General features: G+C 44.2%; 2 protein-coding genes across 2 annotated transcripts in view; one reads left to right on the top strand and one right to left on the bottom strand.

Moving 5' to 3' along the window:
• PHLPP1 (PH domain and leucine rich repeat protein phosphatase 1) overlaps positions 1–18,953 on the top strand; it is a 246,530-nt gene that overhangs the window by 137,779 nt on the left and 89,798 nt on the right. Inside the window, exon 4 of the mRNA XM_049782068.1 lies at positions 13,267–13,433. Coding sequence (XP_049638025.1) covers positions 13,267–13,433 — 167 coding nt within the window. The remainder of the gene's footprint in view (positions 1–13,266; positions 13,434–18,953) is intronic.
• Positions 16,547–18,953, bottom strand: part of KDSR (3-ketodihydrosphingosine reductase) — a 425,889-nt gene continuing 423,482 nt past the window's right edge. The window contains exon 11 of the mRNA XM_049782092.1: positions 16,547–16,559. The gene's annotated coding sequence lies outside the window, so the exon portion shown is untranslated. The remainder of the gene's footprint in view (positions 16,560–18,953) is intronic.

Raw genomic sequence — 18,953 nt, 5'->3', positions numbered from 1 at the left:
TATGTAGAAGTATACACACATATACATCTAAAGACACATATAGATGTTCTGAAAGATTGGAATTCTTTCAAAAAACAGTCATTATCATTGCCTTTGTTTTTTAAAACCATGGACAGTTCAGATTATCATGATTGAGGCCTGAGAGATAGCACAGCAGTAGGGCAGGGACCTGGTTAGATTCCTGGCATCCCATATAGTCCCAGCCTGCCAGGGGCGATTTCTGAGTGCAGAGCCAGGAGTAACTGAGTAATGCTGGGTGTGGCCCAATAACCAATCAAAGAATCAATCAATCAATAAAAGTAAAGTAAAAATAAAAGATTATTATGATTGTTACAATCTTCCATTCGGACTGCAAGGACTAGAGAGTTGATTGAGGCAATTTGTTTCTGAAATATTGAAGCATGTGCTGAAGAGAATATCTAATACCTGTACAAAAGGGGTGGGTTTTTGTTTGTTTATTTGTTTTTTTGTTTTGTTTTTGGGTCACACCCAGCAGCGCTCAGGGACCACTCCTGGCTTTACACTCAGAAATTGCCCCTGGCAGGCTCGGAGGACCATATGGGATGCCAGGATTTGAACCACTGTCCTTCTGCATGCAAGGCAAATGCCTTACCTTCATGCTATCTCTCCAGCCTCAAAAGGGGGGATTTTGAAATCTGGCTTTCAACTTTTTATCAGACAAACTGAACACTCCTAAGTTGTTTTTTTTTTTTAATTTTGCTTTTTTTGGGGGGAGGGAGGGGGGATACCCTGCTGTGCTCAGGATTTACTGCTGACTCTGTGCTCAGGAATTACTTCTGGAAGATCTCAGGCATCATATAGGGTGCTGGTGATTGAACCTAAGTCATCTGCCATGTGTAAAAGCAAGTTTTCTACCCACTGTACTATTGTTCTGGCTTTCTGCTCTTAAATGTTGATTAGTTAAAGGATGCTGAAGGCAGTTTATCACTTGATGCATTTCAAAGTTAATCTCCTGGAGGGGAGCAGTGAAATGAGTGACTTTAGTGAAGGGCCTCTCTAGTTAGCAAGGCTCTATTTATAGGCGCCTTTTCCCTTTGCATTGGTTCTGCTTCTTCTCCGCCTGGGGAAAGGAAAAGGACACGTAGCACCTGCTGTTCTAAGAAGCTCCGGCCAGAGCAGTGGTCTAACATGAGGACTGCCACTGTACTTTCCTCCCCTGCTCTTTGGATATTAACTGTAGCATTTTAACTTGGGGTCATCTTGTGGGGGGAGGGTGGGAGCTAGCGCTGCTCAGGAGTGACGCATGTTGATGCTCTCTGGGCCATATGCTGTGTTGGAGATGGAACCGGATCCGCTGCGTGTAAAGCCAGCACCTTACATATGTACGGTCACTCTGGGCTCTCTAGGTAAAAAAAAGAAAAGATATTTTTTAAATCACTGCAATGAAATTTTGTTTATCATGATATATCAGGTTCACCCCTCATACTAAGTGTGGGCAAGTCAGGACATCATTTTGGACTAAATTCAAGACCATTTGAAAAGCTGAATAAACATCATTCTTTAAAGAAGAAGAAGATAGTGATAAGTCACAGTCAAAGATTTGCTTCCATGCCTTTAAATAGACTGGCTTATTGTCCATATTTTACCAAGAACATTTCACTAACAACTGGGGTATGATCATTCTCTTGTGCTGACTGAGTTTTCCCAGGGCCGGAGAGATAGCATGGAGGTAAGATCTTTGCCTTGCATGCAGAAGAACAATGGTTCGAATCCTGGCATCCCATATGGTCCCCTGAGCCTGCCAAGAGTGATTTCTGAGTGTAGAGCCTGAAGGAACCCCTGAGCACTGCCAGGTGTGACCCCAAAAAAAAAAAAAAAAAAAAGACTGAGTTTTCCCCAACAGGCTGGTGCCATTGGATGGACAAAGCTGTGTAAAACTTCTTCAAGCCTTCAGTGCCTTGGAAATGGCTCAGATAGCTGAGACCACACTTTGGGGGAGCCTGGGTTTCTGCTTCCAGCACTCCAGGTGCCCAACACGTGTTCTTTGTTCCCCTGAGCATTTTAGTTCCCCTCTCCCCAAGCCCTGCTGGGTGTGGGCCATAAAAATAAAATGATAAGACTTTTCTTTTTTGATATTACTTAGTCATTCTTTATATTAAATGTAAATATGCATTTAATAATACATTTTGCTTCTTTGTTTGAAATGCACTTAGGGATTGTGTTATTTTTTATTGTTGCTGTTGTTGTTAGCAAGACCTGTCACTTCTCTTTTTTGGTGATTAAGTTGGTGATGACATTGTTGTTTTAATGGTAAGAAACTCTTCTCTCAGAATCAGAGCGGTGGCGCTAGAGGTAAGGCACCTGCTTGCCCATACTAGCATAAGATGGGACAGACTGCGGTTGGATTCCTGGTGTCCCATATGGTTCCCCAAGCCAGGTGCGATTTCTGAGAGCATAGCCAGGAGTAACCCACGAGTGTCACCAGGTGTGGCCCAAAAACTAAAAGAAGAAAGAAAAGAAAGAAACTTTTCTCTCAGTACCAGATCACAGAGGCATCCAGGACTTAAATGAAAATGCTTTACATGATGTTTTCTTTTCATTTTTTTTAAGTCCTCGTTTATTTATTTTTAGGTTTTGGTGACTTACCTGACTGTGCTCAAAGCTTACTCCTGGCTCTGTGCTCTGTTGGTGCTTAGAGAGGCAGAATAGATCTAAGAGCTTAAATGTGCCTTTTAGTTTATAAAATAGGACACCCCCTCCCCAGCTCTTTTCTTATTCTCTATCCCTTACATCAGTTCCGAATTACTTGGCATTTGCTTTGAAGGGGATTTTAGGCTTGATCGTAAATTCTCATCGTCATCAAATGGCTCTTAATTCACCCTGTGGCTTTGCCCATGGATCTTAGTCATACTGTTCCGTAGAAGACACAATTCAGCCTGCATGTTAGACTTAATGCCCTTTCTGTGCCACTGGAGCCATGGTCCATTCTCTTACTCAGTCTGTGTTCTCAAGATCCTCTAGTAACTCAGCAATTTCCTCTGTTGGGTTAAAGGCTCCTCCTCTCCTTTCTCTCCAAGACGATCTCCAGTTTATTGATATGCTTGTAGATACCTTCAGAGATGCAGAGCAGGCGACTCTTAGTGCTCCTTTGTTTGAATATTATGCCCAGAGTGAATGATTCCCTTGTGATGTCATCCCGAAGATGAAAACGTATTTCTTCTGTTCGCCTGGTTTGTTGGTAGGTAGGTAGATTTGCCCTGATGATCTGAGCCAGCAGTAACAACCATGTTGTAGGTAGTCATAACTAGCCTTTGCCACTCTTTGCACAGGCAAGCAAGGAACTACCTTTTATTTCACTCTAGGAGATGCACCTGACTATAAGACACACATAGTTTTTAGACAAGGAAAACAAAAAAAAAAAATTCTAAAGCAAATGGTGTACTAAAATATTTAATAAACTATAACAAAATAATATTTTAACCATGTTAAGTGAACAGCAGTCAACATGACATTAAGAATCGTTATAGGGGGCCGGAGAGATAGCATGGAGGTAAGGTGTTTGCCTTTCATGCAGGAGGTCATCGGTTTGAATCCCGGCGTCCCATATGGTCCCCTGTGCCTGCCAGGAGCAATTTCTGAGCCTGGAGCCAGGAGTAACCCCTGAGCACTGCCGGGTGTGACCCAAAAACCACAACAACAACAAAAAAATCATTATAGGGAAAAAAAAAAAAAGAATCATTATAGGGGCCGGCAAGGTGGCGCTAGAGGTAAGTAGCTGCCTTGCAAGCGCTAGCCAAGGAAAGATCGCGATCACGGTTTGATCCCCCAGCATCCCATGTGGTTCCCCCCAAGCCAGGGGCAATTTCTGAGCGCTTAGCCAGGAGTAATTCCTGAGCATCAAACGGGTGTGGTCCGAAAAACCAAAAAAAAAAAAAAAAAGAATCATTATAGGGGCCAGAGAGATAGCATGGAGGTAGGGCATTTGCCTGGCATGCAGAAGGATGGTGGTTCAAATCCCAGCATCCCGTCTGGCCCCCCTAGCCTTCCAGGAGCGATTTCTGAGTGCAGAGCCAGGAGTAACCCCTGAGTACTGCCAGATGTGACCCAAAAATTAAAAAAAATTATTATGACTGTCATTATCAAATGAAGAGTTTAATTCTCGAGTACTCTTCTAGTTTTCTGGGAACTCCAAGAACTCCTCATCACTAGAGTCAGCATTCACTCCATAAGACGCTCAGACACTTTCCCCCATCTTGGGGGGGTGGTGTTTTATGATACGAAAAATACGGTACTCTATTGTCAGAGCTTTATAGTTGCCATTAGAAAGGAACCAGCTCCATTCTGTTTGGTCAGTTTTGCTGTATTTTTCCTTCTCCTTAGATGTACTCTCAGAGTTCTAGTGACGGAAGGGGCCAAGTGAGCCTGGATTCAAATATCTCTTATATAAACTGAGCTTGTCACAACGAAGATGTCTCTCCAGAGAACAGTGGAATCCAGGCAACCCTTCATAGAATGAAAGGGGATCCACTCAGTATTCTGTGCCATGGGATGTGCAGCTAAGGAACCCCAAGCAAAAGCCACTGGAGACTGGGTATAGATCTTCTAAATGATGATCAGGGGGCTAGAAGATGTCAAGTGTTAGAGCAATGGTACATACAACAGGTAGGATGCTGGCTTTTCAGATAGCTGACCCAGTCCCCTGAGCACTGCCAATGGGGCCCCCAAATAAAACAAAACCAAAGATATCTGAGTTGCCTTCTGAGCCTCCAGGGCAGATGATAAAGTCATTTTCAGATCAAGGGTACCACTGTGGTAACAGATTTATCCAAGGGCCATGAAGCTCTGGAGTTCAGGAACTGGGCATGTGTGATTGGCCAACTCTCCATCACTGCTCATATTTGACTTAGAAGTCAAGTAATTATAGTCTGAACAGACATAACAATATCTATTCTTTATTTTGGGGGTATTCTGAGAGGGATTGCATGACACCTGGGTGTGCTGATGACTTACTCCTGGCTCTGCACTCAGGATCACTCTTGACATGTTCAGAGGACCACAGGGTTGCCAGGAATCGAGCCTGCATCTGCTACATGCAAGGCAAAGTGCCATCCCTACTATTCTGTTGTTCCAGCCCGGAATAGATATCCTTTATAAAGTTTACTTCCTGTTATGCATTTACCTGAAAGATCTCAGAAGTTGTTACCCAAATACTGACTTTTCTGAAACTATTCTGAAGTAGTTCAATTTCTTCTAGCTATTGGTCTGATTTGTAATTTTGTACCATAAGAAACAGAATGATGGCAGAAATATAAATCAGCTATGTTAAACATCCCAGAACAGGGGCCAGAGAGAGGAAGGAGTGTTAGGGCATATACCTTGCATGCGGTCAACCCAGGAATAATCCTTGAGCACAAAACCAGGAGTATGCTCTGAGCATTGCTTGAGTGTGGTCCAGAAACAAAAAGCAACATCAAAATAAACATTCCAATCTCCTATGTTAGACTTGGAATTTAGACACCTAGATATTTTTGTGTGTCTTAAGTACAGAATAAGAAATCTGTAATGGAATTGTTTTAACTAGGAAGTCATTTTTCTTGAATAGAAATTGGACGCTAAGCTCTGTCCTTTGTCCAGGAGATGCCCCTTTTGGTGAGGGAGGTCAGGATGGGTCTCCAGCATTTCTTAAGTTTATGTTTACACATGTTTTGCCAATAAGGAAATGAGGAAGGAACTCTGAGTTCAGATCCCGTCTCCACCCAAAGCTCCTTTGTGTGTCTTTGAGCAGTTCTGAGAAACACAATGGGGTTTATGCCTGCAGAGGGGAGATAGTTGTCTGAGTGACGGGGTGAGTGACAGACCCAAGGACCATTGGGACCATCTTGAAACTCCTCAAACATTCTCTGACTCGGGATACAAGGACCCAGGTCTCTGGAGCATCACCGTTCTGTGTGCTCTAGGACCCGATTTGGTCCTCTGCCCGCCTTTGCTAGTACCTATGAATGCTCACCCCAGTGACCAGAGGGGACTGTCCTGGATATTCATGAGGGGCCACTTCTAAGGTCTGCACTTCTCCTCTGTGCTCTCACAATTGCATCTGCTTTCCTGAGTGAGTCATTCATGTGTCCCTGTCTTCAAGAGATGCATGATTTGAATAAGTCACATCTCCAGTACCAAGTGCAGAGAAGTTAGGAGACTGGAGAGCTGGTGCAAGCACTCTGGTTCTAGCCTTGAGTAGGGGAGATCCTGACTTGATCTCAGATACTACGTGGTCTCCCGACCACTCTTGGTTCTTGTTTTGTTTGTTTGTTTGGGGGCCACACCTGGCGATGCTCGGTGGTTACTCCTGCCTCTTTGCATAGAAATCATTCCTGGCAGGCTTGGGGGACCAAGTAGGAGCCAGGAATCGAACCTGGGTCAGCTGCATTCAAGTCAAATGCCCTACCGCTGTGCTATCTCTCTGGCCCCATCATGAGAACTGTTGTGAGCAAGTTCCTAGCACTACCCCTAAGCACAGAGACATAAATAGTCTTAAGTGCTGTTGGCTGTAGCCCCAAAGCACCCCTTCCGGAAAGAAATTCCCAAATATAGTTCCCAGTTTATAAAGGCACGTGATAAATATATGTTGTAGGAATGACCCCTCCCCATAGCTTCACTCTCCACTGAGGAGGGCCCGGGTTGCTAGGAGTACTTGGAATCCTTTATTTCTATGTCTTGACATTAGTTACCATCTGGTGCTTTAACACTGAGCCTGGTATTTTATTGTTGTGTTCCTCTTCCCTTCTCCAACCTGCACCTCTCTAGACTTTTATTCTTGGGTCCCTTAACTGTAATAACTGGCACCTTGAAGTCTTAGATACCTACTTGTGAATCGCCCACAATTCATAGCAGTTTTACTTACAGAATCACATCAGTTTTATCTTTTCTTTTTATTGTTTGTCTTCTTTGGTTTCCCATTTCATTAACTTCTAGATTATGAGAATAGTGTGAATTTCTTGAATCCTTCACTTACCACATCCATCATTTAGACATTGAAGGCAAAGAAGTGGCAAGATATTATGATTCTGAGCAGGATTTATTATATTCAAAACTGTTGTCTCTACTTGCATGGGTTAAGACGTTATTAATTTATATATTACACTCAATCTTTCAGTACTGTTTAGCATATTTTAAACATCAGATTTTTGGGGGGTCAGAGATATAGTCCAGTGGATAGAGTGCTTGCCAGCTGACTCAGGTTCAGTTCCTGGCACCCCAGAGGGTCCTTAGAGCACTGCCAGGAGTAATTCCTGAGTTCAGAGACAAGAGTTACCTCCCTCCTGCGCATCACCAAATATGGCTAAACTTAAAAAAAAATTGAACAAATGAAAACAAAATATCTTATTTTGGAAATAGCAGCTAATTCAGTGACCAAGAAAAGGTCACATGAAGGCGTTTGTTATGTTTGTGGCTTTTCTTCATCTTCGGCAGTAGCAGGTCTTGGGTCCAAAGGCTTTCCTCATCTTGGTTGGCTATCTGAAGTCCATGGTTCAGTCTCTGCCTGAGGATGCAATGTTGGGAGACATTCAGCTTGGGAAACCACGTGAGTGCTTGGGATCCAACCAGGGTCTCTCACCTCTGTATTATCTCTCCAGGCCTAAGATTCTCTCAAGGAAATGGATGTGGGGCATATGAAGTTGGAGAGATAGTACAGGGGTAAGTTCCTCTCAGGGAGCTGGACCCAGTAATTAATGAAGGCCTCTCAAAGCACTACCAGGACTGATACTCAAGCACAGCCCCAGGAATAAATAATGAGCAGGGTGTGGCCCCAAAATGAGAGAGAGAGAGACAGAGACAGAGACAGGGAGTGAGGGAGGGAGGAGAGGAGAGGAGAGGAGAGAAATTCACATGTGGTGCAGAAATGTTAGTTTTAAACATCATCATTTCATAGTGACTAAAGTTTTTTGTTAAAGAAGAGAATTTAATTAAATGGGAAAGTTCTATTGGAGTAAGTGATTAACTATTGGTAAGGAGGAAGTTAAACAAAGGTCAAGTTGTGGAATGCTTACCAATTAAAGGTGAATGAAAGTTTATTCTAAATTTATATTCTCTAGCCTCATGCCTTTCTAACGCTTGGGATGGTGTTGAGAATTGAGAAACTTGATCAGCTGAGGTTAAGAATTTTTTTTCAATAGTCTATGAAGTCCACGGAGACACTTCTGCAGCCAGAGGTATAATTCCCTAAAGTACGGAAGGCTGGGTCCGAGGCAGAATCCAGATACCCTTTGTGGCAATCCTTTATGGCAGGGGTCTCAAACTCAATTTACCTGCGGACCGCAGGAGGCAAAGTAGGGGTGATCCTTGAGTGCCAAGTCAGTAGTAAGCCTTGAACATTGGGGGGTGTGACCCAAACAACTAAAACAAAACAAAACAAAACAATTATTCCTCTAGGGCTGGGCCACAAAATGTTGTACGGAGGGCCCTTTGCGGCTGGCCCGCGGGCCGCGAGTTTGAGACCCCTGCTTATGGGATACATGCAGAGTTATTTGTGTGATTTTAGCTGCTGCTTTGAGCAAACCTTGTAGAATCACTTTGCTTATTTTGAACGTTATCTGCAAGTCATATGGATCATGCCACTACTATGTTGTAAAATAAAAATATTCACTAGTAGTGAAACCATCCCAGGCACTGAGTTTCTAACTTTGTATATGGATGGGTCTGATGAAGCAAGGTAGCCAGGGAGAAATAATACCAAGTCTGTGAGGAAAAGTATTCATTGGAGTCAGCCTGCTTTTTGCCTCTTGGCCTCTCTGCCATATGCTGCTCTCTCTTTATTCTCCAGAATCAAATCCACCAGGGTGGGGAAAGGTCCTGTATTCCAGGTGGGCTTTTACATATCAAAAAAAAGAGGTGACTGGGAAGAGGTAGTTGGGGGAACACCTTTGTTAAGGGTTTTAGCTAGGTTCACCTATGGGACAAAAGAAGTTTCATGTTATTCAGAATGGTCTCTTGTCTGTGCATAAAGTGAGCATCACACACAGCGTGCACAACGCAGCTTTGTTCCTAATTAAAACGATAGGACAGGTCTTCAGGGAGCACTTGGCATTGTGGGGAAACATGGGAGTGCGTGTTGGCTGGAAGTACATCTTAGCTAGAGTCACAGCAGAGATCCAGCCCAGTGGTCCTTCTTCCAGCGACTTATTTTTAAGCTTTGTACCAGTTCCTCCGTGTGGGTTTTATTAGTGAACAAAACAGGCAAAAGTCCCTGCCTATCCGGTGCTTAACATTTAGAGAGGGAATCTTCCAGAACCTTCGCTGATGCCTGTTTCAGGCTCATCAAACACATATTGGCTGCCTGGGCAGCCCCAAGGGCAGTGTGTGGTTCCCTCATCCCAATCTTTCATACCACATTATAGATACTCCCCTATATCTTACTGGTCTCTGCTTGGCTTCTTGAACATGCCAGACTCTGATACTTTTTAGGGCTTTTACACTGGCGACTAACTTCCTTTGCCTGGGCTCACTTCCCTGTCCTCTTGGCACTTCCTCTTTGATGCTCACCCTGACCAGATATCTAGTTGGCAGCCCCCCACTGTTCCAATAAGCCTGCCCCCTTCCAGTCTGTCCTGCTTCCTCTCCCCCCTTTGGGCTTAATCAAGTTTTCATATACAGTTCACTTGTTTTTTCGGCAAGTTTGATGAGGACAGAGCTCTTCATTCTGTCTGCAGTTCTTCGAAGTGCTCCCCAGTGGGTTATATGCATATTTCCCCTTCTGCTGGAGATTGGGTGTTGACAGATATTGGGGATCAGGATCATTTTCAGGGGAGGGTCATTCAGGAGGACACAGAACAAGGGAATCCAGAACACTGCTTCCCCATCGAATCCCATTGTTGGCTGAAATCTTCGCAGAGATTTTTCTATTTTTAGATTAAACAGGCCCATCTGCCCACAGAACACAAAGAAAAGCATTATAGTATTGGAGTACTGGCCTCATCGGGCCTTCCTGTCTTTCATTTACCCTCTTATGAGGAAATAGTACCTCATCTAAATGCCCGATCTCCTATCTTCCCTTTCCTGTTTTATTTCCTTTTCTGCCTATCTAGAGGCAGTCTCTGGCATTGCATTGGAATATGACCGATACATAGGCTTAGAACTTTATTTAAAAGTTTTATAGGGGTCGGAGAGATAGCATGGAGGTAAGGCATTTGCCTTTCATGCAGAAGGTCATTGGTTCGAATCCCAGCATCCCATATGGTCCCCCGAGCCTGCCAGGCACAACTTCTGAGTGTGGAGCCAGGAGTAACCCCTGAAGTTTTATAATTTTAAGTTTTTCTTTCAATTTTTGAGTTTTGGTTTTAGGGCCTGACCCTGCAATGCTTAGGGGTTACTCCTGTCTCTGCACTCAGGAATTACTCCTGGAGGTGCTCAGGGGACCATATAGGATGGCGGGGAATGACCCAAGTCAGCTGTGTACAAGGCAAGCCTTGTACTATTGCTTCAGCTTCAGTTCTATAACTTTGTTTCATTTATTTTAATTTCATTTTGGGGGGCATTCTTGACAATTGTCATCCCACCCCAATTCTGCATAACCTTACCTGATAGTAAGACCTGCCCATATCTGGGAGGGGTCTTTGGAAGGTAACAAAAGGATTGCCTGAGGGGAAGGAAAAGGGATTCAAGGATTCAGAGAAGGATTGTGGAGGAGATGGAGGAAGAGGCAGCAGGAGGAGAGATGGCAGGAAGAGGTTGAGATGTCAGGGCTGGTTATGGAGCCAGCATAAACAGTTTAAGCATAGGAGCCACACCTGTTGGCTAGGGCCTTGAATAAAGCTGATGTCTCCTGAAACCTCACTGCTGTGAGTCTCTTCCTCGCAGCTACCCTGAACCCTCAAATCTGCCAGCTGGAGGGGGTTGGAATGTGGCCTGGGCTGGCAGAGAAAGGCCTCACCCTCCATCCATCTCACCAACATCCAGTCCCATCCAGAACCCCATAATTAATCTGTTTTTCTACAGACAATGTTCAGGGGTGACTCCTGGATCTGCACTCAGGAATTTCTCCTGGCACTGGTTGGGGGACCATATGGGATGTAAGGGATCGAACGTAGGCTGGTTACAGGCAAGGCAGGTCACATGTGGGTGTGGGGGTGCCCTGGCCTGCATTCCTGGCCATGCAGTTGGGCCTTACTCTGCTGTACTTGCAGGTCCCATGTGGTCTAGAGCTCTTGTTTGAAAAATCATTATGGGACAAAGTAACCCAGTAGATCTCTCCTCCGGGTTCCTCCTAGAGATGTGGTCTACTGGGAACTTTCAGAGTTCATGCTTCCTGTCCAAAGTGCTTTCATCTCTTGTTGGTTGCTATAAACTCTTCCTAGTGCCAGTGCTGAGACACCCCAGGCTGTGGTTGTAGCTGGGGAACAGGGACAGCAGAGCTTTTGCAACCAAAAGACTCTGTGTCATTCATCCAGATCCCAAAACATCATTGACTGGATAATTCTGAAGTCAACCTCACTTCCTCTAAGAGAATCTTGTGCTCTTATTTTCTGTTGCCCCTCGGGGCCTCTCTTCCCACCCATTACATCTGCTCTTCTTATCTCTTTTGGTCTAGGTGGGTAATTTGGCTCCAACAGGAGTTTTTCCTCTTACTTTGTTGTGAAAATTTCAGGAAAGACTTCATTGCTCACGAGCAAACTCAGCTTCCCTCTGTTTTGGGGTTGATTCTTTCAAGCTTTTTCCACACTACTCCTGTTAGCATTCATGGGGGCCCAAGGGTGTTCATTCTCGCCTCAGATATGCCAACAACAGGAAGTTTTGTGGAAATTACTTCTGAATATTATGTAAGTGTCAAGAACATTTAGATTCCATTGGATTTCAGATGTGAGCCAGTCGTTATGTTGGTCTTAACACCCACTATTAAGTGTGTTTGTGTAAGAGAGAGACACACAGAGACAGGTGCTGTCTTCATACTTATTACAGGACTAAGAAACCCAGAACATGAGAACTCAGTGATTCACTGGCTCTGCCAGCTGCTGGGTGGAGGTGCTGGGATGTGAATTCCACAGTGACCCCTACATTCAGAAAGTTGTCTTCAAGCCATCTGTCTGGAAAACAAATGAAAAAACCAACAACAACAAATGATCACAAATAGGGATGGAATTTTTGAAAAAGCTTTGGCAAAGATGTGGGCTCATGAGAGAAAGGTACCATAAATGCCAGCATAACATCCTTCACCTCTTTGAGGAAGGAGACAGTAAAGGGGCCTGGAGCGGAGCTTGGGCTTAAACTGGCATTATATTGCTAGAATACTGGAGGGAGGATTTGAGAATTAAGAGCCGCTGCCCCTTGACCTACCTTCCTTCCTTCCTTCCTTCCTTCCTTCCTTCCTTCCTTCCTTCCTTCCTTCCTTCCTTCCTTCCTTCCTTCCTTCCTTCCTTCCTTCCTTCCTTCCTTCCTTCCTTCCTTCCTTCCTTCCTTCCTTCCTTCCTTCCTTCCTTCCTTCCTCTGTCCCTCCCTCCCCCCCCCCTCTCTCCCCCCATTTAGGGACTACACCCAGCAATGTTCAGGGTTGACTCTTGGCTCTGCACTCAAGGTTCACTTCTCTGGGTAGGTGCTCTGGGAAGGCCATATAGGCTGGTGGGGATTGAACCTGGCTTGACCTCGAGCAAAGCAAGCATATATTGTCTCTGGCCCCTGTTCCTTACTTTTTCCTCTTCCACACGCCAGTTGATAGAACCCAGGACTCTGATCATAGTAGAGGACTCTGGCATTTAAACCGAAAGTCATGAATATATGGATAAGCATTTAGATGAATTTAACTAGAATGTCTACATCACTCAGAGCACACAGTCAATATATGAACATCTCAATTAAGTATGTATGAAGGCCAGGAGAAGAGATTTCGAGCAGAAAGGCTGGGGCTGTGGAGTCTGATTCAATTCAAGTCAGGTGTGAGTCAGTCCAGACTCTGTCTGCCCCCCACCCTGCATCACTCCAGAATCTTGAATTATTTAAGCTCGGAATCCTCTTACCAGGAATGTTTTTCAGGACATCAACTGTGGGAGATTTCTTGTCACTACACTTGATTGGCTAATCTGGGCTCTGTGGAACCAGTCTGTGAGCCTCTATCACTGCTCAGCTCCTGGGCAGAGAGGCTGTTTTTGACTTTTACAGTGGTAGATTCAGTTTTCTACTAAGGAAATTATTCCTCTTTATCTACTGGAGCTATTTGAGCAGGCTGTCTGCATTCCCGATGTTCCCTTGTTTCCAGTCGAAAGCAGTTTTGGGGCCAGTGGCTGGTGTGGCAGTGAAATATGCGTGTTTCTGCCCCTCTAGGTTGCTTCCCAGCGAATCAGCTCGGTGGACCTGTCCTGTTGCAGCCTGGAGCACCTGCCCGCCAACCTCTTCTACAGCCAGGACCTCACGCACCTCAACTTAAAACAGAACTTCCTGAGGCAGACCCCCAGCCTACCCTCTGCCAGGGGGCTCAGCGAGCTACAAAGGTGAGCAAGCAGAAAAGGTCTTGGTGGTGGTGGTGGTAAGGGCTTGTGCATCTTTACTTTTCCTGAAGTGACCTCATGTCACTGTAGAGAAATATCGGCCCCAGACCCACATATGAATAACGAGGCCTTTTTATTGTTCTTTGGAGAAAAAGTGCTATTCTATGAACGGGCAACTAGCTTGACTGACAAGTCAAAGAACTGTAGAAGTGTTTCTTTCCCTTGAGATAACTGTGCACTTGAACAAAAGTAACTTAATTAATGAATATACTTTTTTATCACCCAGAATTTTTTTTTGGGGGGGGCTATACCTGGGGGTTGCTCAGGGGTTACTCCTGGCTCTGTTCTCAGGAATTTCTCTGGGCAGTACTTGGTGTATGTTGGGGGAGGGTCAAACCCAGGTCAGCCCTACCTGCTGTGCTATCACTCCATATATATAGATATAGATAGATAGATTTATTTTATTTTATTTATTTATAATGTATACTTTTCTTGGGGACTGGAGTGATAATATGGGTACATCATGCAGTCAACCTGGGTTCCACCTACCCCAACATCACGTGATCTCTGAGCACAGAACCAGGAGTCAGCCCTGAGCACAGTTGGGTATGGCCTCCAAACACACACACAAGATACACTTTCTTTTATTATCTGGGACTTTTTTCCTTCCAAAATCCTATTGTAGAGTGTGACTGTGATTCCTGATACTGTTAATGGTAGGATTTCACATCAACCCTTCACCTGAGCATCTCCTTCTTCAAGCTCTGCCCCAGGTCCCTTCTGTGTTTCAGTCCCAGTTTCTGTCGCTTTTGGGCATTTGATTCCTTGCCATGTTTCTTTATGTTCCATCCAGTCTTGTTCCATGTCTTTTGTTCACTTCATTGAGTGTTAAAATTATTTCAAAATATTTTTGTTATTTTATTGAAGCTGAGATTCTATTCTGTTAATACAGATATAAATATCAAGAGCTTTATAGGACATTAGGATCCTGGTGTTTTAGAACCTAGAGGAGTGGGCCAAAGAGATAGTACAGTGGGCAGGGCTCTTACCTTTTATTGAGCCAACCTGGGTTTGATCCCCAGCATACCATCAGGTGCTGTAAGCACTGCCAGGAATGATTCCTGAGCACAGAGCCAGGAGTAATCCCTGAGCACTTCCAGGCATGGTTCCTAAAATAATAAAGATAAAACAGGAACTGAGAGGGGCATTAGAATTCAGAAAAACCAGTGCTCTTAATTTGGAGATGGGAAGGTTAAATGCTTGCATTCTGGGATTGAGGCAGGAAGGTGGGGCTAGGTTTTCTTAAGAGAAAAAGATCTTAACTACAAGCATAATATTTATTTGTTTATTTATTGGGTTTTAGGCTAAACCTGTGGCTCTCGGGTTACGCCTGGTTCTGCATTCAGAAATCACTCCTAACAGACTTGGGGGACCATATGGGATGCCGGGGATCAAACCTGGGTCTGTTTCAGGTCGATCATGTGTAAGGCAGATGCCCTACCACTGTACTATTGCTCTAGCCTCACATAATGTTTGTTTGTTTGTTTAGAAAAATGAAGCTCTAAAAAAAGGAAAAAAAAGAAAAATGAAGGTCTGGGGCTAAGGATGTGGCCAAGGGATGCCCACACACACACACATGTGACACCCCCAGTCGAGTCACCTGTCTGACTATTAAGAAGAAAACCACTTAAATGCAAGATGCAAAGTGTTGGTATTTGAAAAAAAAAACACATAGATACTAAGATGAACATCAGTATTCATAGCATTTTTTGTTTGATTGTTTTGATTGCAAAATTTCAAGCCTAAGCAAGAAGCCCAAAGTGCTCCTAGATATAGAAATTGGATGTACCCAAAGACCCAGCCTTTGGGGTCAGAATTACTCAAATGGGCATGGCCTGTTGAGCTCCTCTGGAGTCCCCCATACATGGTTGCATCTGTTGAACTGTGTCTATAAATACCTTTCTGGTACACCCTCCCCTCCCTTGAGTGGACTCCTCAGCACACACCTTGTCAGAGAAGGCCCTTCGCCTGTCACCATCACCTGGCAACCAGGTCACCACAGCAGCTTTGGGGAGCTGGTTGGCTGCTGTCATTTTTCACACTGTGATTCCTTATCTGTATTTCTCTTCCAGCTGATTTGCACACTTCTCGGCTTTTGTTTTATGTTTTTCAGATAAACATCTGAACGTTTTTGGGTGCTGGGAATAGAATTCGGGTTGGCCATGTGCAAGGAAAGCTGTACTATTGCTCTGCTCATGCTCCCCCCAAACTACCCCCTTTCTTTCAATGAAAGTATTAAAGAAGAGAGATATTGGGCCAGAGTGATAGTAAGGAGGTCAGGGCGTTGACTTTCCACATGGCTGACACAGGTTCAGTCCCTGGCACTCCTTTTCTCCTCCAACATAGACCCTGGACCCCATTTGGAGTGATCGCTATGTGCAGAGCCAGGAATAAGCCCTGAACACAACTGGGTGTGACCCAGAGGCTATACAAATTAAATAATAAAAAAAGGACAGAAAAGGAGAAATAAAAGCTTATAATTTCAGACCATCTTTGCGCTCAGTCATATATTCCCTAAGCAACCACTCAGGCCTCTGAGACTTGGTGTTTTCCTATATCTCCCATGTATGCATTATTTATGTGCTGCCATAAGAGGTTTTTATTTCTGGGTAATATATATAGTCTTAGTGCTATAGATCATATGGATTATATGGAGATACTCTCGTTCTTTTCTCTGTCTATCCTCTCCCTGCCCCCAGTTTTTAGGCCATACCTAGTGCTGTGCAGGGGTTGGCTCTCAGATCAGGAATCAACTGCTTGTAAGTTTGGGGACCATATGAGATATCAGGGATTGAACCAGAGTTAGCTGCATGCAAGGCTGCTGCTGTTGCTGCCTCCTTCTCTCTCTCTCTCTCTCTCTCTCTCTCTCTCTCTCTCTCTCTCTCTCTCTCTCTCTCTCTCTCTCTCTCTCTCTCTCTCTCTCTCTCTCTCTCACACACACACACACACACATACTGGCACTGATGGGGGGCTACTCCCTGCCTGTTCTTGAGGTCACTCCAGGTTTGCTCAAGAGAACCATGTCTTGCAAGTAATTCAGGTCTCTTGCATGCAAACAGGTGCCTAGTCCTTCCGACTATCTCTCTGACCTGTTTTAACTGTTGCCAGTTTCTACTGTTTTTATTTGGCTCGAGTTGGGGTGTCAGGCGAGTGGGTGTGTTTGAAACTCGCATCTTACTCTAGCTCTGTTGTTGTTTTTGTGGGCACGTCTTTGCTCTTCCTGTGGGCGTGATCCCCACCCCTCCCCTGCCTTGATTTCCCCCGTGTTTGGCCCTTGGCCATTCATGCTCATCTTCACTGACCGACATGGTGATCCTTCTCTCTCTGTTCCTGCTCTGTGGTGAGTCACTGAGAGGTGGATTGTTCTCTGGTGTGTGGGCAGGACTCTCCCCTGTCTGGCTGAACATCAGGGATGCCCAAAGCACACTTTTAAGCTCTCCCGGCACCCGCAAAGACCATCTTTGTGGTCTTTGCTCTCTTGTTGGTGTGTCAGTTTTACTGACGAATCTGAGCTCTTCTCTCTCTAGAACGTGTGTCAAGATTCAGGGAACTGAGCAGGGCAGAGAGCTGGATATTACACTTTTTTGGGTGTGTTTTAATTTGATCTGCTCCATCTAATGCTCTGGAAGCCTTTTTAGGGACTCTGGCTCAGACTCTTCCAGAGAAGAAACTATCTCGTTGGGGCTGAGGAGAGCCTCTGGCTCCCATGCTTCCTCCTGTGGCCTTTTGAAAGTCTGGTTGTTGGAACAGAAAAGGCACCAGCTTCCGTGTACCTTGAGGTGCATCTACTGAGGAGAGAGGAGACACTCCCCCCACCAATCATTGATGCCATTTTAGTCACATTACTGTGAAAGCTTGTGCCTTCCTGCTCCTCCCTACCTTTTATTTGAGGAAGACTTGATAGGACTTGAAATAATAATATCGATTCCAAAGCTCAAGTTTATACCCAAAATGCATTAAAGTTGCTATTAAAAATCATGTGAGTACTATGTGAATAGTGGGCATGGTGTGTGTGCATGTCTGTGTGTAGTATGTGCGTCTGGTATATGGTATGTGTGTGGGATGTGTGTATGTGAGATGTGAGGTGTGTGGTAGATGATTGAGCTGACTATGTATGTGTCTATGTGGCTATATGTGTCTATGTCAATGGTCAGCAACCTTTTTTTTTTTTCAACTGAGCCAAATCTCGCCAAAACCACGATTGAAATTTATTTTGAGAGCCACACAGGGCGCGCACTGACAGAGTCTAGGAGCAGAGTCCTGACTCTTGGAGCAGCCGCCCAGCACACAGAAGAGCCAAATTAAAAGTGTACTAGCAGGAGTCCTCAAACTTTTTAAACAGGGGGCCAGTTCACTGTCCTTCAGACTGTTGGAGGGCCAGATTATAGTAAAAACAAAAATTATGAACAAATTTCTATGCATACTGCATATATCTTATTTAGAAGTGAAGAAACAAAATGGGAATAAATACAATATGTGGCCCTCGGGCCGTAGTTTGAAGACCCCTGGAAGAGTCACATGTGGCTCGAGAGCTGCAGGTTGCTGACCACTGGTCTATGTGTCTGTTGTATATATGTGGAATGTATATGGGATGTGCTGTGCCTGTGCTGTGTGTCTGTGTGGGGTGTGTATGGGGGGTGTTCGTGTGCAGACCCAGGGCTGCCCACATGTAAGTCAAGTTCTGCACTGCTAAGCTGCCCCAGTCCCTGTTACAGTATATATATATATATATATATATATATATATATATATATATATATATATATATATATATATATATATATATTTAAAGAATTTGTGCTAATCTTATGTGTTTCAGAGGGAACATGATAAAGGGGTTCCAAAGAGTTATTTGTGTTTTTATGAAAGTCTCCAGAATGAATTTTAGTATAGTATTAAGGTAAATTCCAAATGAAGGTATAAGAACAATTTCTAATAGGTAAGAGTTTTGAGACTTTCTTTTAATATTAAATTATATATATGTACACACACACACATATATACATATACATATACATATATATATACATATATATATATATATATATATATATATATATATATATATATATATATTGGTTTTGGGGTTACACCCGGCAGTGCTCAGGGTTACTCTTGGCTCTACAATCAGAAATCGCTCCTGGCAGGTTCGGGGGACCATATGGGTTGCCAGGATTCGAATCACCGTTCTTCTGCATGCAAGGCAAATGCTCTTCCTCCATGCTATCTCTCCGGCTCCTAAATAATATTCTAATAATATTCTCTTTATCTTTTTTTTTTTTTTGGAGCCACACCAAGTGGTGCTCAGGGGTTACTTCTGGCTATGCTCAGGATCATTCTTGGTGGTGCTTGAGGGACCATATGGGATGCCGGGGATACAAGGCAAGTGCCCTCCTCACTGTAGTATCACTCCAGACTCCATATTCTCTTATCTTATTGCAAACTTTTCACCTTAAACAAATG

Source organism: Suncus etruscus, chromosome 10 (genome assembly GCF_024139225.1).
Source record: "Suncus etruscus isolate mSunEtr1 chromosome 10, mSunEtr1.pri.cur, whole genome shotgun sequence".
NCBI lineage: Eukaryota > Metazoa > Chordata > Mammalia > Eulipotyphla > Soricidae > Suncus > Suncus etruscus.
This window is presented reverse-complemented; position numbering and strand designations above follow the sequence as displayed.